This window comes from Zonotrichia albicollis, chromosome 16, assembly GCF_047830755.1.
Source record: "Zonotrichia albicollis isolate bZonAlb1 chromosome 16, bZonAlb1.hap1, whole genome shotgun sequence".
Lineage (NCBI taxonomy): Eukaryota > Metazoa > Chordata > Aves > Passeriformes > Passerellidae > Zonotrichia > Zonotrichia albicollis.
Genome location: NC_133834.1, coordinates 5,511,104 through 5,533,513, shown reverse-complemented (window position 1 = coordinate 5,533,513; position 22,410 = coordinate 5,511,104). Strand labels below are relative to the sequence as shown.

General features: G+C 39.8%; 1 protein-coding gene across 1 annotated transcript in view; it reads right to left on the bottom strand.

Annotated features, from left to right (window-relative positions):
* Nucleotides 1-22,410, bottom strand: part of CHLSN (cholesin) — a 122,949-nt gene that overhangs the window by 8,186 nt on the left and 92,353 nt on the right. Inside the window, 1 exon segment of the mRNA XM_074553204.1 lies at nt 19,249-19,448. Within this exon segment, the coding sequence (XP_074409305.1) occupies nt 19,249-19,448 (200 nt within the window).

Genomic DNA, 22,410 nt, shown 5'->3' with positions numbered 1-22,410 from the left:
TTCTCTGCAAAAACTTATAGGAGACATTACAGACAAGAAGGTTAGACATTTTCTTCAGAAAGCACTGACTCTATGAAGTAAAATATCAAATCCCACCCCTCAGCTTTGGCCAGGCCTTTATGACCAGTCACTGCCCTCATTTGACCAGGACAATGGAGCACCCCAAATCCTTACCCCTGCTGCAGGGCTAACTGAGAATTTGGGGAGGTGCAGGGGACAAGAATCAAGCTTGGGTTTCAGAAAGTTGCTGTTTCACAATTAACTGAAATTTATATGAAATTAAGCAGCCTCTGAAGGACTGGCAGGAGGGATTTGTGCTACAATGGTCACCTCAGCAATGGCTGCAGCCCATACAGATGGCTGCTCTAAACAGACAAAATTCATCCTTCAGCAGCAAACGTTTTAAGGCTTGGGCTTGTCTAAATCATGACTTAAATATTTATATTTATAGGCTAGAAAAATGGGTTTTTTATGTCTCTCTCTCTCATGAAGAATACTCAATACTGTTAAAAGTGAGAGGCTGAACAAATGATTAATATCTGCAAATGTTTGTTGGCTGTTTGGCAAACACATTTTCAATATACAAAATTTTAGCTGGGTTAAAATAGCACATTCATATGCATCTTGAACATGTTTTTAAAGCTGGTATATTTTGGTTTAGATAAAGGCATTTATTTCTATTAAAAAATGAGTAAACCAGTAAATCTATCTATAAAGTGAAGACTACTTTTTAAAATAATGTGTTTGAAAATTAGTATTGTAACATCTACAAAATCTGACAGCATACTAAAGTATCATTTGAAAAGAAAGAAAAAAAAGTAAGGAGAAAACCCAGAAACTTTCACATTTATTTGATTTTTCTCTAAAGAAAAGTAGGTCTCCAGAGGGTAGCATGCAAGATGCCATTAATGTTCCAGCTTGTTTTACACAGCAATAGAGAGCACAGAAATCAGTTGAAAAGCCAGCTGGGTATGAGAATTAGTATTGTTTAAACACTGTCAAGTCTAATAAAGCAAAAGAGTCCTCATCGTTGGTGAATGCTGCACCAGCAGATACATTGTTCAGTCAATTCAATGAAAGAGAAAAAAAAATGAGACCACAAATTTGTATAGAAAGATTTCATGGAAGCCTCTGAAGAAAACCTAAAGAGAAATTATTGTCTTGATGTTCAAATTCAGAATAAAGAAAAAGAATCACAGTTCATTAAGGTTATCATCAGCTAAATATATTAAAATAGGTTATAACAAAAATGTAAGGTAAAAATCAGACCACTAACAGTGAATCAGGAAGGACAGACAACACCAATAACCACAATATATCGTCCTTCATGTGCTCGAGCTAAATTCTACAGATGAGCTGAGTTAGAGGCATCTTTTGGAATAATAATATAGTAGCCAAATAAGTTGGCAGAAGTCTTCAAAACAGATATTGCACAAAAGCAGGAGGCCAAAAAGCTGACTGATACAAGTTATAGAATTAAATGAAAAACTATTATTATGGTGAAACCATCCCTCCTCTAATCAACCCCAGCCTAGAACCCAAAGTCCTTGTAAATGAAAAACATACACATAACCCTTGGTGTCTTTGCAGACAGGTGCCCAGCTGGACAACAAATGACACCACATGAAGTGTGAAGAGCCAACAGAGAATGAAGTAAAAATGGCTTTTCTCGTAGGTGCAGTTTGTGGGGCCAACATCAACCTGCTCACCTGTACCCACTGATTCTGTTTGCCAGGCAAACACAGCAGCTCCTGACAGAGAAACTGGGACTTCTGCAGTAAGTCCTTCAAAACAAACAAAATAAAGCAATGCCAGTGCTTTTTTAGGCTATTATTTTATGAGGCTCATCCTCAAGAAGAAGAAGGTAAGTTTAGAATTCTTTTCTACATAAATAAAGCCTGGAAACAGTTCTCATTACAGTCTTTGCAAGGTGACAAGAACAAGCTGAGTGACAGATCTGTGACTGCATCCCAGGAAAACAGTTCCTCTCTAATGAAAACCTTTAACATATGTTTGTATTTCTCTAAACTATTCTATGTATTTCAACATTTGTGGTGATATCCATTGGTTGGACACACCACAGAGTACTCTGAATCTTCTACTCTGCTAATTTTATGTTTCTATCACAGTATCACCTGAGTACTGTTGACACTGAAACTTAAAAAATACAGCCTGATTTCACTTAATCTCCTATAAAACTATAGGATGTTAAAATATCTTTATTACCTAGTTTATAAACAACTGAGACCAACAAATGAGTGCACTATGAGGTTAATTGCTCTTATTAACCTATTACCAAAACCATATGCTCTCTTCTACAAGTTAAGGAGAGTTGTTGTACTCCTGCATCCAAGACTCCATATGGACTTTAATTCCTGTGAATTCTCTTGCAGAAACAAACAAAAGTTTTAGTTTGTCTTCCTGAAAGTTTCTGTTCTATATACACCACAGTAATTCATATAAACAACAAATACTTGAACATAATCAACTGCAGAAAGTGCATTTGTGTCTATTATAGCACCAGAGCCCCACAAGGCATTTCTTTTGTTTTGTGATCTGTCCTATTAGAATTAAACACTACGTTATTAAAACAAGAAGAAATAGTATTTTCCTTAAAAGCTATAGGTGTATTCCTATTTTCAGAAAACACTCCAAAGTTTTTAACTGGTCCTCCAACCATGGTTGTATCCACAATGCCTGTTTCTTCCCTTTCAGGAAAATGGTCCTTCTCTTGACCCAAGTTCCTATCAAACTGTGGGCAAAACACTCCTGATAATGGGTGCACAATCTCTAATGCAGATAACATGACAGCTGCTCCCCCAACAGTTATTAAAATAAAACTTTTCCACTGATTGTTATGATTATGGCAGCTTTTTTCTACTCCTGTGACAGCTTTAAAATCTATGGAAAGGAATCACTCCCTGACGAAGTGAGAGGAACACCTCCTGTTATCAGGATGACATCATTAGTACATTTTTAGAAATGCTCGACTTCTAAACCAGAAAACTTCAACCCTTATAACACAAGAGAGATTTCGTTTTGCTGTTTACATGCAGATAAGCTTCCTTGACATACTACAGCAGGAAAAAAGGCTTTTCCTTTGGGTGATCAAATATACAGAGCAAAACCAATCACATTACAGTTAAACCCCTTCTTTTTACAGACAATTGCAACCTCTTTCAGTTTGAATTCATATGGTAGCTTTTGGAATGATCTGTGTCAGGATCTAGTACAAATTATGGAATTGGTTGAAAAATATACATGTGTAAAACATGTATTATTCCAGGGTGCCTCGCACTAATTTTCAATATATTGTACAAACACTAATTGCCTTCTTTGCACAGCTAATGTTTGAATCTTTCTCATGAGCTCCAGCTCATTGAAAAAGCACATTGGTTGACTTTAGTTAAAGAGAACTTAAATGTTTGTGCAAATGATCTTCCTAAATGGCTTTGAAATTGAATAGACAGAGGAAATGAATCAAATAAATCAAGCAGCTTAGGAAATTTTACATTTGGGCATTTGTTTTTTAGCAGGAGAGTCTCATGTAGAAAAACTGCCCAAGATTCTCACTGGTCTATCTCATAAATGATTTTTAGTGTGTCTACAGTCATCTCCCATAAATCTACTCCCAAAACATGGGAATTCAGGCAGTGCAAGGAGGCAAACAGAAGGCAACTGGAGTGTGCAGGGCAGAGCTCTCGCTGGGGTGTCCCGGGAGAAGGAGATGGGGAAAGGAAAGCAGGCAAATTGGTTCCAGAAACACAGTATGAAAAAAACATCATTGTTACAAATTGGATTCAGGAAGTCAACACAATGCATCTGCTGAGACTACTGGCCAGGACAAAACTCCACAAAGCTGTCACAACCAGCAAATAATCACTGAGTGCAGAAAAGCTCAGGGCTGAGAATCAACCATTTTAGTGATTCCACTTGAAAAAATTATTGGGTGGGAGAAAAGTCTCCAGAAACCAGAAAGACAGACAGGGATGTGACTGCTGACACCTTCCAGAGCACATGAGAGCTGTGTGCCAGATGCAAGCACACCTCACCTACATCCACTGCTCCAGATGAGTGCCCCTGGCAGTGCAGCCCACCCTGGGGACACCTTTCAGCCTCAGTATCTATCCAAGGAAAAGCAGATTGCCATCAAATTTGGATTTCTCCAGCATACAGCCGAGGTTTAGCTGAATGGGAATTAACCTGAAAGTTTTCTCCAGCCCTGAGGAGTACTCAGAGCACAGGCTCCTGCAGTTCTCCTGTGATTTATCCCATGTCTGACATCCCCAAGCTTCCCTCAAAGGAGGGACAGAGCCATGAGTCAGGCCCATTGCACCAAAGTCAGAGCTCCACTGAAAAGATCTATGGAAAACATTAAAAGCATCAACAGCACCACACAGAAATGGTCATATTCTTCTTTTGGGTACTTTTCTGTTTTGAGACACAGATTCACCACTCTGCAAATTGTCCTTAAGGATCACCTGTGTCCTTTCACCCCAAGGGAGGATGAACAAGAGTTATAGCACATGATTAAGGCTTGCAGGAATCAAGTTAGACCCTTTATTCCCCAAACTCCCTGCAAACAGCATCATTCCTGAGCTCACCACCCTACCCATAAAATGTGGATAACAGGTGTTTCCTCAATAAAGAACAACCATACTCCAAAAAATTCCCTTCAAGATATTTAAAGCCTTGCTGAAACCCTTGGCACTCAAGGGATGTGCTGGAATATTTCACAGTGCAATGCACACAATTGCAGCCTCTTTAAAAAACCCCATGCACTGGTGTTAAAGACAACTCACTGCCCTTATAAGGCCTGAATTTGGAAACTCTGAATGCTGTTATCAGGGCAGTCCAGAGGTGAGCCCAATGCACATATGGCCAACAGGTGAGCAGGGAATGCTGCACCTCAAAGAGGCTCCTTGGAACCCCTGGAAGCAGCACAGAGGGAGCAAAAATTTGGCATAAGCTCAGTCTTGTGGGAGAAGAGCCATTTTATGGATGGAGGTTTTATATGGATATATAAAAAATATATGGATGTGGATGGAAGTTTAACACATGCCCTTATAGAGCATATAGTGAAGTAGGAATAATAATTTTTTCTCCAGTTACAACACGTACAATTATTTAAAGGGAAATGTAAAAGTGTTTATTTTTATTGGGGGTATTCAGAGTTTCTTCTGTTTCTCTCAGGGGTATTTAAAATGGATTTACTTTTACAAATATGTTTTTTGAATGTCTCGTGCTCCACACAAAACTGCATGCCCAGAAAGCTGCCTCATGGAGAACTTCATTGCTCAACCCAATGTAAGAAGAAATCTCAGTTCAAGAGTGTGTGATGCTGATTGCTCTCATTTGGAAAGAACAGCCAAAATTTTAATTCTACATAGATTTTCTGAGACTGGACTGGAATGGCTGTAGTTAAAATCCTGGAAGCACAGACCTGTGGTAAGACCCAATATTAGGCATAAGAGACAACTATAGCCTTTAACTGTGTTTTTTTCATGTTATGGATGAATCTGTTTATGCCCCAACTCCAACCCCTAGAGAAAGTTAATATATTTATGCTGATATTCTCAAATCCAGTTTGGAATCTAACTAAATTATGACTCAGATAAAGGTTTTTCTTATTTTCCTGGAAGAAAGAAAAGACACTAATGGAGCTCGTTTGCCAAAAGAAAACTTTCTAAAATTGTCAACAGATTTTAGAATCAGTGCCACATTTTTGGTTGAAAATCCTGGCACCATTTTTCAATCTGTGGTTTAAAAACATTTTTTAATATATTCTTCCATCTGGTTCAGACACAGTATAATGACTATAGACTTGTGAAAAGGGAAGGGGAGGAAGCTCTTTTTAAATTTAGGAATCACACATGCAGGAAAAAATAAATGTGCTTTTAAGTGTCCCATTTTTGTCCTGATGTCCAGTATTAGGACAGATTGCATCTGTACAGCAAACAGGTCACAGGATTTTCTTAGAAAGTATTTATAGAGTGAAAGGAAGGGGCCTTTGTGCCATAAAGCCAAGTTTGATTAGATCTACATAAAATATTTATCAGAGCTTATCTTTTATTGCATGTACTTTTATCACTTGCCATTATTTGTGAGGTTTTATATTATGTTTGCATCCTGCAGCTTCAGCCAAGCTCGAAATCCTCTTCCTCCCCCACCACAGGCTCTGCTCAAACGCAACATGAGACATTCCCTTGAAGAGCTTCAAGTATAAACAGATGAGACAGATGATTGGTGGGAAGAAAAGTTGACCCAGAAAATTGTAACAATGCCTCAAAACCATGCAGCAGATCGTGAGGAGAGCTCCTGTCTGGTACGTGGTACAAGTGAGGTGCCGCCCTGGGATTCAGCTTCTCACAGGCACCAACCCACCGGCAAATGCCAACAGCATTCAACCTTTGCAATTTCTTTAAAAATTATTTTCCTGATATAGTTATTTAGTTGCTAGTACCCATATTAGCCCACCTGCAGCAAAACTGCATTTTGATTTGAAAAAGGAATATAAAGCAGTAATAATGTGTTGAGAACTTGCTGCTTTTTTCAGTAATAACAAAAAGGTCAGGCTTGAAAGCCCACAGCTACCATTACTGTATTTCTAAGCTAAATGTGCTTTTTATTTTACATATAAAAAGAACACAAAGCAGGAATTGAATTATCACAGAAGAAGAATAAAAAATAGAATTTGAGCTCTTCACAGCCAATCTGTTCTGCTCCTGCAAGGAATATACAACCAAGTGCTAACCCAAAGTCCCATCTCCTCTCCAGATGTCCATCTTTTCTTGCACTTAATTCTGGTCACACTGATTCCTGCACCAGAAATAAGGGAAAGGGAAAATGAAAACAACTGTTATGGCTCCCTCCCATGAAGAACATCCTGGGGGGTACGACCAGATAAAGAGGGCCCCACACTCTGTATGAAAACCATGTACTGAGCCAGCTGCACGTAAAATCCTTTCCAAAAGTTGGCACAAGTCCATTTACATAAATGCTTTCTAAAGATCAGATGAGCGATATGCTACCAGACTCAGAGAAAACAAATATGGTCAATTCTCTTCTTGCTTACTGTTACACCAAAAAATGTCTAATTGTGGTAGAGAGCACTCCTGCAAAGGCACAGATTCAAGATGAGGAGCTCATTTTTGTTGCTTTTTAAATTTTAAATCAGCTTCTAAAACTTTAAATGTCCAAACAAATAACAAAATAAAAAAGTACACCATGAAAAAAACCACACCAAAAACCACAACAAAACCCACAAAAAACCCACCCAAACTTTTGTGTTTTATGAATAAAACACAAGAAATGTATGAAAGTGTCATGCTTTTCCATGTAGCAATGCTAAAAATAGTGCTGGAAGAGAAAAAATCTTGATGTGAAACTTCATCTGTGAAAACTTTTAAGGAGGGATGAAGAAATGGCCACTTGGAGGAGGATTTGGATACTGAAGTTGGCTGATTGGTTTTGCTCTGAACCAGCCAGCACACCCAGAACCAATTCAGTGCTCATTACACTGAGCTGAAGGTTGGTGTTCCTGTGCTGTGCACAGGCTGTTTCAGGAAGCCCTGAGGCTGCAAAGGGATGCTGGCACCCTGGGAAGGTGCCTCATCCAGCTGGGCCTCTGAGCAGCAGCACTGCTGAAAATGGGCTGCCCTTCTGTACCCAGATGTCTTCAATTTGCCAGGTTGAGTGTTTCTGTGTGGTTTTTCCCTTTGCAAAAGCCTAAGGGATTTCCACAGCCAAGGGATTTCTGCAGTTTCAAAGTCCAGAACAGCATTTCACTGTAACAATGCTCTGGTTCTAAGGAGATGCCAAATGCTGACCTGCACCACATCCCAGAACCAGGCACATCTCTCCTTGCTGCCTCAGCATCCAGCAGATCTAGTCCCAGCTGGCCTCTCCTCCCCACAAGATTCAAATCCTCTTCCTGCACCTTTCCCAGTGGTGTTTCCCCAGGTTTTTGAGGAACAGAAGCTGCTCAGAGGGTGGACCATGGTCACCTCCTGGGGATGAAACCCAGCCCAGCAGTCTGGAGGATGGCCAGGCAGGATGGCTGCCAGCAGCATCTGTGAACAGACACCACCAGTGTCCCCTCCTTGCCTGACAGCCCTGACAAAGAGCTGGCCTCAAATCAATCCCATCCCTTGTGGTATCCAGGGACTCCCTCATGCACCTTCCAGGAAAGGGGAAATTCCCCCCTCAAATGGAAGCTGAACCTTGAGCCTGTGGTTCTTCTACGAAGCTGGCTTGTTCTGATGGCAATGTCAAACTGTCAGAACTCTCAAGCTGTCAAATACTGGACTGTCAAATTCCTACTGAGCCCCTTTACTGAAGTGAGTTCTATTAGGACAGTATTGAAGACCTGCTATTTATCAATTTGGATACCAGCCCTTGATGCACTGTTGCAGAAATTACATTTGCAAGTTTTTTTTTATTCTGAATGAAATCCAAGTATTTTTCTTGCTGGCTAGTTAAAGAAAGTTCATTTCTGCAGAAAATGTAGCCCACTTCAAATAACCCAGCCCACAAGTGGCTCGGCTCTTACAGTGCATCTGAGAAGTACCCCATTTGGAGTTATTCTGGACCAACAAGAACATACATAGAAAAAAACCAAACCAAAAAGACATGACAGCCATCCTTGTCATTTTTTACATCCCAGCCTGGACATCCCAGAGCTGCATTCATCAGAAGTATGGCAGAGCTGGATGGAGTGCTGCAGACCCCATGGCCTCTGAATTTCTCAGGTTGTAACCTTACAGAATGACTTTTCTTTTTGCAGAAGAGCTCTACAAAGGGACAATATCAAGATCAACCTAGAAGTGTTCAGCACTTCACAGCCCACTCACATTTTTTTGATTAGCTGAGATATTCAGCTATCTCTCACTGCATAATAAAATCTGCTGTCACACCAAGGTGTTCAGGGCAGTGTAAGATTTCTCCCTTCTAATATCCTATGATATGTGTTGCACTGGTAAGATTTCAATTCATGTATTCTTAAAGAAATTGATCTGCCAATTACTGCTTCCTGCAGATGGCTCTCATTCCAATTCAATTTCATTCACATAAAAGTAATTACTGATACCTTTTTAGGCATCATCTTATTAATAAATGGGTGAAGGAGGAGACAAGTTTTATTAAGGAACTAGTTTTATTATTTCAAAAATATTTCTTGTTATTCTAACTCTGGTTAGGAAGCCTTGACAGCTCCCTGGAGCTAATTGATTAATAAGCATTGCCAACTGCATTTTAAATTTTAATTCTGGCTTTGGCTGACTAGTCTAAATGATTCCCTAGAGCTACGAAACTCCTCACCACTACTATGAGTATTTGGGCACTGGATGAATAGTTTGAATGTGTTTGAGGAAGTGAGTAGCAGTGTTAATTCTCCCAGATCTGAATTTTATGGCACAGAGAAAACATAAAAACTCCCTTCTGTGCCTCTGCCATGTCAAGAAGCTAATCTGAATGGAGGAAGATGGGTGAGCACAAAATGCCTTTTTTAAAAGCCAGAAGGAGGGTTAAGGATGGGATGCCTGGGCTTGGAGCCAGGATTGAAGCAGGGACTTTGGAGAGCCAGGGGAGAGCAGACTTCAGAAGCTGGGAGAAAAAGCTGTGCCTCACACTCCTTCAATGCATCCTCCCTGCAAATGAAATATTCCCAAAATAAAGCAAATAACCCCTGCCATCTGCTTTTAGTTAAAAAATATCAAGAGGTTGTTTGCTGTAATATTTGTATGTGAAATGGATTATTTTAATTATTCTGGTTTTATTTGACCTGAACACTGCCAAATTCTCCCCAAAGACAAATGGAAAAGATCAAAGTGCCTGTGTGAGGTTTTGAGTACTTCAGTGAGGAGTGATGATGTCTCCTTACTATCAGAATACAGTCCTGAAGCAGACTGGTCTGTTTTTAAAGAATCTCCCTTATATATCTCACAAGGTTTCTGAAAGTAATACAAGATGAAATAATATATTAAAGCTGCTTAACTATTCAATTAGATGCAATCTCTTTTGTATAATACTATGGAAAGATGAAAGCTGCATGTCAGCGATAAATATCTAATGCCTACATTTAATAAACTGTTAAGAAAATTCATTTATACTAAATTTTATTTTACTGGAAATGAGTTATTAAAAAAGGAGACATTAATTTTTCTTAACCAGGTTTGGAAATCAAGATGCTATTTTACAGGAAAGAGAATCAGACAAAGAAACCTTAACTATTTTTATCTGAGTATTCATGGATTTAATACATGTACTCTAATTTTCCCCATCTAAGGAAGCACTTTACAGTTCAACAGTTAAGTACTGCTAATACAACTAATAATTGTGGCAATATATAGGTGAAAAATTGCAGAAGTTTTAACCCTCCTATTGATAAAATTATCAGTAAATAAAAGCAAAGATGAGATGCTGCTACAGAACAAAATCCATGCAACCTTCACTTTCAAAAGAAGGAATTGAGAAAAACCCTGCAGATCTATTGGGAGCAGACATTGGTACAGGGCCAAAGAAAACAGAGCCTGTGCTCAGATGAGAAGAAAGTTAAGTCTTCTTTCCCTCATCTCACTTCTCTGGAAGGAGACCTTTGGACAGTACAGGGACTTTGGTGAGTCACAAACTTCATCACTGTTTAATTTATCACCTGAAAAATGGGGTAACAGAACACTTTCTCAAAAGCTGTCATAACGAGAGTAAATAAATCAATGTCAAAATACTTCTCATTTACTTATCAAAACACAGTTGTGATCTGCTATCAGGAAAGGTATGATGGAAAAGCACATTATCATTACTATGGTGGGGAGAAAATTGAGACAGTATGTTTAAAAAAAACATATAAAAATCTCTTTAAAGATGGGGCTGAGCAGTCAGGTATTTTTCAGTTGATGCAGTAAATGATAGATGCCAGATGAAAGGATTTGTGAATTCATGTTAATGATGTTATTAAATACACTATTTCCATATGAGAATGTTTGAACAAACTGCCCAAGTAAATATTTTGACAGCTTTGTTTCACACTGAAAAAATGGTAGAAGTGCAAAGAGACAGAAGGCTCCAAAGTAAATCACTCTGCAGCTTTTACTGAAATATGCTTTGAGAGGTGTACTTGTGACCTTCCATAAAATTAATTCAAAGATTTAAAAATACAAATAATTTGATTTAGAGCCATAAAGCAGGATTAGAGTTCCCTATTCCATTTTTTTCTTTTGTTAAATATAATGACCATTTATGGTTATGGAAATTAGTAAAGAAATCTCTTTCCCCTGCATAACCTAAATGGGACAATGAGCAGATTCTGAAAGATGGAAGAGCTACTGACTCCAACTGAGGAACTTTTGCCATGGGCCTGAGCTTCTCTTTCCTTCTCCACTCAAGCCATACATTAGTGCTTATCAAAGGGGTAAGGAAGCTACTCCAAACCCATTCCCTATAGGAAGAACGTCATCCAGGATAATATTAATAACTAAGCCATAAAAAGTTTGGTTCAGGGAAGGCTGTGTTAGTCCAGCTGCTCTTCCAAAGCTCAGCTGAATGAGTTGCATCATAAGCATTTACTAATTTGGCTGGAAAATCATGCAACCATTGATGTTTCTCAGAACCTATTTCTGAATGAGTTGAAAATACCACGGAACTGCTTGCAAAATCTCAGAACTTCCAGGTATAAACTAAGCATAAAAGTCTTAGAACCTGACTTCTCAGAATCTCCCAAAGACCTATTTTGTCTCTAGGAACCAGAGCTGCTTATTCAACAAGCTGGATATGGCAAAATACATTAAAAAATATCTGTAAGTACCTAGGATCTTCATAATTCAATCCACAACTGTGGAGAGGACTTGCTAGAGATTATTAGAATGAAATTATTTTACACAGGAATTCTGTCCATCTGGAGCATTTCCAGGATAGTATTACAGATACCCAGAATATATTGCTAAGGTTTGTTTTCTTCCCAGAAATTCTTGGTAAAAATAGCTAAGATTGGCTCTGAGCCACTTAAAAGGGGGGTTGTTGTTGATGTCCTTTCTTTTTGTTGCTGTTTTTAGACTGTTTAGTAAATGATATTATTTGTCAGCATTACCTTGAACTGACAAGTTTATCTTCAGCAGCAGCTCAAGGAGCCTCAGTGCCCTCTCTGGCTTATAAGTGTTGTCATTTATAAATCAGCAACATGCAGTGCCTCTCATCTGCAGAGAGCCACAGCTTCTTCATTCAGCCTCATCTGAGTGTTAACCTGGTTATTCAGTTTCCAGAGCCAAGTATTCCTGCACAAGCACTGTCTGCTGTTCAGTGCCAGCGCAGGCATCTCTTCACCATCTGCATTGCAAAATTGGATTTGAATGGAAGATCTTTCTTTTGGTGAGCACTCTTCACACAGAGTCTGGCTCACTCACTCTGGAGAGCTGTATTATTTATAAGTGGAAAAAGACCAGAGATATAGATAAGGAACAGCAATCTGCATGATCTCACTAAATTAAGAGCAAAATATTCATGCTCTTGCAAAGCAGTGAAATTGTTGTATTAGAACCATAAAAAGCAGCTAACCCAGCAAGAAGTTAATAAGGGTTTAAAAGCAATTTCTGCACAATCTGACATCCTGTGGATGTCATGTGGGGGTTAGAAAAACACTGGCATGTCTCCAACACATATCTACATATCACTTGCCATCAAGACACAGAAAAGTGAATCCAGCAGTCAATGACTCTATCACAGGGAATGAAAATCATCGACTCAGGCTGCCACCAGACATCTTGATTAAACAGGCAGAAGCTGAATAGTGCTGTTACTGAGAGTGTAATGTGACAGTCACAGAATCCTAAATGCACAGTTTGAATAATCAGAGGATAATGAGAACACTGATACCTGGAAATGGGTATCAAAAAGCCAACTCTGAAACAGGAGCGTATTTGACTTGCTGCAAGGCTGAAGAAGGATAAGAAACCCTGAAAAATGTGTTACAGCTATAGTGGTATATTTTAAATGCCACTATATTCTAAATGCCAACACTGTCATTTCCACAAAACTCAGTAAAGTTTGAGGGGAGAAAAAAAAATTTCTTGTTCAGAAAATTCAATGTGAAATGTCTACATTCTATGGCTCAAAGATGAATCCAATGCTGTTGCCCACAAAGCAAAGCCAGAGTGAGAGTGAGCAGGGAGGAATCACAGACCCCCAGTCCCTTCTGCTGGAAGGCAGCTCCAGTAAAACCACATTTGTTTCCAGGTGTCACATTCCAGAAGGATCACAGGCACAGGAGTTCAAAGAAGAGCAACAGAGCACATCAGGGACTGGAAGGAGCAGCAGGAGAGGAAGGATCATGGATGTGCTGCTTCACTGGAGGGGCAGTGAGAAACCCACTCAGCCACCAGCAGGATGGAAACACCAGCATGGGAGAAATTATTTATGAACTGTGGGGCAACACTATGGTTTAAAAAACTTTGCTTAATAACAGGTCCAACACAGCAGAACAATTTTTCTGCTTCACATACCCTACCAGCAAGCTTAGACTTCTGCAGAAGGTAATGTGCTTGAGCATGAGAACAGGACAGCTCTAAGCAGCACAAAATCTGTGGAGGGAATACACCCCCTCCACCTACCCCCACCAGAATAACTGCTGGCATACCCACACCCTAAAAATAGGGAAGGTGTGGGCATTGCAACAGAGAGCTTTGTAGAGCTTGTGAGTAATGTCAGGGCTGCTAGGGAACTGCAAACAAACTGAGGTGGCTTCATCAGATGAAGTTACACAAGGGAGTGTAGGATAATGACAAGGTAACTCACTCTCAGCAAGCTGAGACTCCTTTGCCACCAACAGAGACAGTGGCTGCCTTTAAAATGAGGGAGATCTCATTTTCTTAACATCAAATGGAAAACTTGCAGCTTTACAGACACGCTGCTTTAGGTCGAGGAGAGGAATCCCACTTAGAGGCAGGTCAGGCCCTGGTAAAAATTAGAAGTCAAGCAATATAGAAACTTGGAGAAGTGCTAAAACAAATTCACTGATCTCTAGAGTATTAGGAAAAGTTCAAGTCTTTGAAATCAGATAGCAGCAAGTGCCTGCCCAAGTCCATATAAAATAGAACAACCCCAAATGCAAATTATCCTGTATCTGACTCTGGATTCATGAGGCTTCTTGCAGAACTAATGGATATGACAAAATGACTAAAAGCATGTAGGAATAGATTAATTACATCCATAGTTAATGCTTGCCCCAGAACCTTTAAAAAATAACCCTGGGATTATTAAAGCAAAACTATTCCCCTTCACTATGCCCCTAATCTTTGAGGAATTGCTGCTCTTTCAAGACACCTTAAAGCCCCAGTTGTTGAAGGGAATTCAGGAACACTGCTGTGTCTAATTACAACACTTTCTCTTAAGTTCACACACTATTTTTGTTACTAGCTAATTGAGATTCATTACTTGAGCAGTTCTCCAATATTTTATGTAATTCAAGATAAATGATGAGCTTAGATATATGCTGCACCTTGCAATCAGGAAGAAAACTTGATCTCAGTTTTGGAGAGCAGGGGAAGGAGAAATGCCATTAAATGCTAAAGTTAGTTATTCAACCCAAGGAGTCAGTCTCTGGAAGGAAAAAAAAAGACCTATGTACGTTTAGATTCTTAGTTTATCAGTTACTCTTCGTATCTGAAAGCTTAAGCTGTTGATGGTGAAACAACATCATCAGTGCCAAGTTTGAAATTCATATCGATATAGACCAGCAGCAATGAAAATTATTTAAATTCAGAATCAGGTGTCAAAAGCCATCACTGACCCTGGCTAAAAAAGTAACCTGTGAGAAGTAAAACAACTTCAAAACATTATGAATCAACAAAGGAACTAAATGTGACACAAACCCACTTGAGGTGCTTTAAAACTAGAAACTGTTTTCAACATCAATGAGGAGGGTTGTGTTTGTGCAGAAGCTCCTTCAATGGAATCACCTGCCCCAGGAGGGGTTGGATGAATGGGTTTGTGATTTCCTCAAGGGCCACCATCATCTGGGCTGTTTGGCCACAAATGTCAGCTCTTGCTGCCACTTTACAGCCCTGCACCAGCCTCTCCTGGTTCCTTCAAAAATCAGAAACTTCTGAGTGAACACTAATCCACCTCTTGATTCCCTTCTCCAGACAGCCTCTACTCCAGAAGGAGTAAAGACTTGATATGCTTTCTACATTTTTATTTCTATTTCTACATCTATATAATATATTACATGCATTAAAAAAATAGCAAACTATAAAAAAAGCTTCCAGCAACAGCCCTCGAATTTCTGTATTCTTTGAAAGGAAGGACAACATTTCAGCTTTAAAATCTCCCAGGCTTGGCACTGTTTGTAATAAAGTTTGACTGAGGACTGGGATCTTTCCATTGTGCAAAGCCAGCAGATAAACAACTGCCCTGGGTTGTCCAGGGCTGTCAGCAGTGCTGCCACCACACTCAGCAAAAACCACCCTGGGATCTGCAGAGTCAGATGATTTCCTCACGCCATGGGAAATTCTGCCTGTCTCTCACTTTTCTGTTTCTGTAACATGCCCTTGGTTTGTATTATTCTAGAAGCATCCTTTTACTTTAAAGAAATCTCTGACATTCTTTGAATCTTGCCTGAATTTAAATTAGGCAATGAGAAAAATAAGATCTAGATAAAGAAAAGTGACAAATACTAACAGTATGGCATAAATAACTTCAAAAATAATTGTACTTCAGCACCTTATTTTTCAAATTTTAGTACATCATAAATAGTACTGCAAGGCTTAGGTAATTCACAGCACACATGCAGATAATATTATCTATTATTTCTACTTCAGATGATGTGAATCTTGTAGTTTCACATTCCTTTAGTGAGGTCTTTTCAGATCTCTCTCTATTCCTTTGATGGGTGATGGAGAAGCCCATATGTGCAGATCCATACGGCAATGAACTTTCCAAGCCAAACACAAGAACAGCAGCTTCCAGGAGAGGGTGGCTTGCCAAGACAAACAAGTTCTGCCAACATTTTAACACCATAGAAGGTCAGTTAGGTTATAGTTAAACCTAATTACCATTCTCTGGAATTGCAACATCTTTTCAATTGACGTCGCCTAATGCTCAGAAAAGGATGAATTTTTGTTCTAGATTTTCCAAGAATCACATTAAGCAGACAATGGAGTATTCCCTTTAAATCTGAATCATCACTTACCATCATAAAGGAACAAGGCATGTCATCATTAAAAGGAAGAGATCTGAGTACTTTATTTAGCCACTAATACTTCATCACTCCTGTTTTTCCTTATTCCTCTAAAGTAATTCCCTATTCCTCTGAAGTAATTGGGGTTTTTTCCTTCTGTTCAGTACCACTCTGGGGTTTTTCCATTATTTCACTTTTTTTTTTTTTTTCCTTTCAGTTTTATAACCTTTCTGCTTCAGCTCCCTACTTCTAATCCTCTCTCTATCTTCAGATCTTCCTGTGTGCTCCCTGAGCAAGCTGGGAATCTGACAGCAGTAACTTTTCTCTGCCAGCTGCTGCCTTGGAAGAGAACTGTGCTGGGAACCACCTGAAAGCATCTCACCAAGGAAAAGATGAGATAAAAATTGGTAAAGCAAAATCTTTTTTCTCTCCCTCTTTCACAGAGGCCAAGAGAAAGTGAGAGAAGGGGGCAAAAAACAGGAGTAATTTGGCTGCTTTTCCTCCATCAGGAGTGTAAACCTGGTCATGCTCAGCCTGGTTTCATTCAAATGAGCAAGGAGCTGATCTGGGCTATCAAAGTCACCCAGCTCACAGGGGAGACCCTTCAGCTCCTCAGGTGCAGAAGCTGGGGGCTGCAGTTTGAGCTGGCATCAGCTGCTGCATGTGGCCAGGCCATGGTGAAAAATCCTCTCCCAGCTAGGATGGCCTTCCAATAAAATGATAATTTGATCCCTCTGGAGACTGGAAAGCATCAAGGACCATTTGTTTTCAGAATCAAATAACAAAGCTGGAGAACTGGAAGACCTGCCCAGCAGTGGGGACCCCAGCAAAGGGGGCAAAGGTTGGCAGTGCTGCCAAGGGGAGCCAGGGCCTTGGTGCAGCCCTTGGAATCCTGCTGCTCTGCTGCAGGGCTGCACTGCTGCAGGGCTGCTCTGCTGCAGGGCTGCTCTGCAAGCAGCAGGAAGCCAGGATGCAGTGAGCAGCCCTGCCCTGCACACTGTGTGCCCGATTCCTGCCATCAATGCTCTCTTCATTAACTCCCCTGGACTGACAGCACGAGGCACAGCTCTGCACAGCTGTGCTCTCCTGCTGCAAACAGCCCCTCAATAAATAAAAATGACAGTTCCAGTTATCATATGGTACACTGAGCTCCACCTGTGCTACAGGAGCTGCACATGCCATCAGGCAGCTCAGATGCCACTTCACTTACCCACACTTCTGTCATGGAAGGCTTTTATTGTGGGTGGGGCAAAACACAAACCCACAGCACTCTTTTGTTTACTTCCAATTATATTAATTTCTTGCATCTATAAGATTTACTTATCCTCCCACAGATTATTCATGCCTGTAGCCCTGCAAAAGCATGTAGACTGAAATCCTTCACCCACTCAATATGCTGGAGAGCTTGCAGTAGATTTCCAGAACCTGGATTTTTGTCTCCCTTCCCCAGCTAGTCTATTACCTCTTGGATTCATTTAAATCCAGTTATTATTTTTTGCAATCTTACTGGGTTGAAAAAAGGTCTGAGGTGTAAGAAGACTCTTCTACTATAACTGTAAGCTGTTTTTCTATAATTAATAATGGTTCAAGACAGTCCAGGCACATTTGGGGCTAGAATGGTTATTATGGCTATGTTTGCCTGGCAGTTCAGCATCTTAAGACTACTCCTGTTAAGTCTACAAAATTCAAATTGTCTGTTGCTGAAATAATCCCTCACAACTTATAGCTGCACATACAACCCACAGACTCTGTATGACAAGACCAAATGACAGAGCTGGTTTTCTATTTCAGGGTAATTTGGTACAGGTTAAGTGAAACTCAAGAAGCAAATTTGTTCAAATATTAGTTCAAATATAATTTCATATTCTCCCATGTAACAAGACAAAAATCCATACAGATAACATTGGAATAACAAGCAAAACCCTACAGCTTGTTCCTTTATTTTGCAAACCTGAAATGCATTATCTGGAGATCCACCGTTTACCAGAGCACACATAGCAGAGAGCAGGCTGAGCAGAGGGTTCAAAGCTATCTGTCAATCCATTTGCAGTTCAAACCAGTGGTGAACTGCTCCAGCTGTTTTCCAGATCAAAAATATTATTGTCATTTTGCTATCTCTGCATGCTGAGGGTTATGTAACAAAAATGCACATGTCCCTCTGCCTGGAATGCAATTAATTTCCTCCCTCCCCACTGTGAGTGGTAAGTAACAATTCAGACAGTCTGGATGCTTCAGTTTTGAGCACAGGCAGGGATGCAACCCTGGATTAATTCCACGTGGTAACCCACTATTTGTAACATGCCAGTCTTCTGGAGTCTTACAGCCAGGGTATATTTTGTAGTTTGGAAAAAAAAAAAACATTATCTTCCTGTTTGTACACGACCTCTTTACTGTCTGTGGGGCACCCTGAGTGCTTCGCTGCAGTTTTTTAGTTTAAGCACAGACTTTGCTTTATGCTGGAATTTTAAGTCTTCTTATAAGTGTGCTAACTGGGTGAAAGGATTGCTAACAATCTGAAATCAGCACACTATACTTGCTGTACACTTTGGTATGCAAAAATCAGTCATTGTACGCTATTAACTTTAAAATAGTGGCAAAATCCCATCTTAATATACAAATATCCAAACATTCTGCAGGTGGGTGAATTCAGACTCTGTAATGCTTAACCACTCCACGGAATTTGCTTATATAAAGAGAGCAACTGGAAGTCCTTTGCCTAGAACAGCACACTCAAGAAACAAAACTCATTTTCTCAACCCAATCTTTTTTGGAATGTGCCTTTCATCTCTGTAAGTGCAGCTAAGCCCATGATATTTATATAACAACCGTAAGATCTTCAGGACAGGAGCTGCCTTTCTATAAAATGTTTGCACCATACTTAACTTCTCTCTGCTGTTGCTGTAATAGAAACACAATGGGGTGATCAACTGTCCTCCAGGGTGTCAACTGAGATGAAACATTAACTTAGTGCTTGACTGCAGCAATTTCCTTTAATGTGTTATTGCTTGGTACAGCTTGCTCTGGGTTACTGGTTTACAGCTCACTGGTGTAGGCAGCACCTGCAGAGGTTTTACTGTTCTTACCTGGTTAAATAGGCCAGAGCTCGCTCACACCCCGATGGCTTTTTGGGCTCCACCTTCTTTATGGGGATTCCAGCTTCCCTCATCAGCTGTTTCTCTTTCTTCTTGCGCTCTTTTTTTAGTTTTCTTTCCAGTTTCCTCTTCTCCTCTGGAGTAAGTTCTTCCTCTTCCTCTGCAATAAGCTCTTCCTCTTCTTTTGTAGCCTGAAATAATAAACATTTAAATTAAGTGTTTAACTTTCTATAGGAAAGTGAACAAAACATGAATAAATGTAATTAAAGGGCACAGGTAATATTTAAAACCAGAAGGTTCAGGTTTCATATTTTTACTGTTCACTGTACTTCCATCACCTCTGTGCTGTGCCCAATTCCCAAAACTGCAAATGCTGCACTCAGGATCTGTCAAACTGCCCTATAAATGTTGATACTGCTCTGAGAACCACAGGAACCTTCCACCTATGTATTAAACACCATTTCTAACACTTTTTGGGCTGTTTGCTCTCCCACACTCAACCCTGAGGAGGGATGTGAACAGCAGAGGATGTTTCACAGTGGATGGAGGGTTTGGATGATTTTTCAGCACACACACACTTCAGTGGGAGCAGTAAGGTTTCCTGAGGATCCTCAGTTTGTGTTTGCTGTGTAACCACACACTTCCCTGGACTCAGAAAACCTCTGTCTGCCATGCAGAGGCTTCCTCTCAATTATGCCAAGGGCAAAGATGTGACAATTTCCTCCTTCATCCAAGACCTCTTGGAGATCCTTTAGCAATCTTGAGGAAACACATGCACAATCTTCAGTAGACATACAGAGATACATATCTCACAAAGGTTGACATTTCTTTAGGTTTACAGACAGAACAGTTAATTATTCACATCTAAAACCATATTACCATAAATATATGCATCAGTATATCCCAAATGAAAATAAATATTTTACATACACATGAAGAGCTTAAAATAGTTTATCTGATTATAAACATTGTGTTTATCCTGCATAATCCAGTGTGAGATTATGTTGTGTAGAAATAAAATGCTGCTCCAAAGCAGGATGAGATTCATTCCAGGCATTCCCAGATGTCTGAGGGAGGCAATTGCCAGGTATGGTCCTCTGCTAGAGCCTGGAGGCCAACTGGGAGAGAAAGAAATGCTCTTCCTATTCTCCCTGCTGCCCCCTGATCTGGTCAAGGAATCTGTAACTGGAATCTGAATGCACAAGAAGATAACTGCTTTATGGCAAGAGTGGTTAAAACCACTTTATAAGTTCACAAATCCTTGGTGTTAAATTAATTTGCGTCAGTCAAGGGCTTTGAAACACAAATCCAGACATGGAGTTAATAATGTTATTCTTGCTGACATTCAACCAAAGAATGTTAAACAAAGCAGTACCTGAACACAATCTTATTTGCCAAAGACACCTGTTGGGGTTAAAACATTTGTTCAGTGTCAATTCACCTATCATCTAAGCTGACTCTGACTCATCTTTTCAACTTGGTGTTTTCACAGGCTGAAGAAAGGTTAAGAAAGCAGAAATCAGAACTAATGGAAGTAGGACACTAAAGTGGAGTTGCTTTTTCTTGTTTAAAATACTTTTTAAGTACTTTTATGAAAGGCCAGCATTCATTACAAACACATGCAAAAAGGCAACATATGTTGCATTAGTATAGAAGACATTTTATAGTTCATGCTGAGAACAAAATAATATTTAGGGCGAAGGTAGAATTGAATTGTTACACAGGAAACAACGTTTTCATTTGAAAAGCCACCCTGGTACTTACTAAAATAACAACCCAGCCACACAAAGCCCTAGAAAACACTGAGGGTGGTCATTTATAAAGTGTTTGTAAAAGATTACTACAGCAGCTGTCCAACAGACGACACACTACAGTTAATCTTCTTTTAAAAATAATGTAATGAATTTGTTTACTTTTCTGTGAGCCATGAAGCTTTCAAATAAAGTGACTGTGGCACATCATTAGAGGCACTCTGATAAAGAAGCCTCTGCTTCTTCATACTTACAGTAAATGCATATCTTGGTAACTTCCCTTCCCCCCCTCCCCACATTCCTCGCATTATCAAAAAGCTTTTTATCCTTCTCCCTGACCGCTCCATTAAAAACAAAACAAGTTGCTCCCTCTGTGTAGGTCCCAACGTAAATACCAAGCCCTAACAACGTTTGTTTCCAGCATGGATGGGCTGTGGGCTGTGTGACACAAGAGCATTGTTCTCCTGCAGGGCTGTCCTGGCAGGAAAGGGTCGGGATTTGCAGCTGGAGGCACCTCCTGCTGCCCCACAGCATCAGCCAGGGAAAATGGATCAATCAGCCTGGGGCTCCCAGCACAGGTACTGACAGAGTCCTCAAACAACTTGCCCAGTTCCAAAGATACTTTTATCCATCCATGTCAACTTGGTTAATTTAATAGGATGTGCCACAGTCTGTCCTAGACTGGTTTTTAATTTGAAAACCTGAGGTTTTATGCACTTCAGAAAATACCTACATTTGGCTCACTACATTTGGTATAGTCCCTACTGAAGCTGAGGGTGATTTTATCAGTGAGGGTAATTTAACAGCAATTTATATTTTAAAAAACCTTCCCCCAAAACTGGCAATTTGAAAGGAAACAAAACCAAACCTTCCACTGGAATTTAAATCCTAGCTGCATTTATTATTTATTAATCTATTGATGCCCCTCTCCTTTCCTTAAACCAACAGCCTGAGATTTTAATTTTGTTTTCCCCAAACCATTAGTGTGACTGTTCATCTGGAAGATGTTTGTGACCCATTTGGATTAAGAGTTTTAGTGTTATGTCATTATTTAAACTAAAAAACCCAACCAACAGGACTTCATTGTTTTGAGGTCATAAATATTCCAGGTTGTCTCCTTCTATATTTATAAAGTGACATCACAATTTGTAGTGCCACAATTTAGCCTTAACTACAACATTGTAAAGCCCCTATTTGAGCATGTGAGACACTTGTTTATTGACATGATAAATTTAAACCACATGCACACAGAAAAACAGCACTTGCTTATTTGCAAAGCCTGCTGAGAGCTACCACACCACCTTGGGTTGTGGGCTCATTAGATCTCAACCTAAACAAGGTCAGGCCAGGTCAGCACACTTGAATGAATGACATTCAGAGGAGAGCCAGTGTTTTCTTGTGA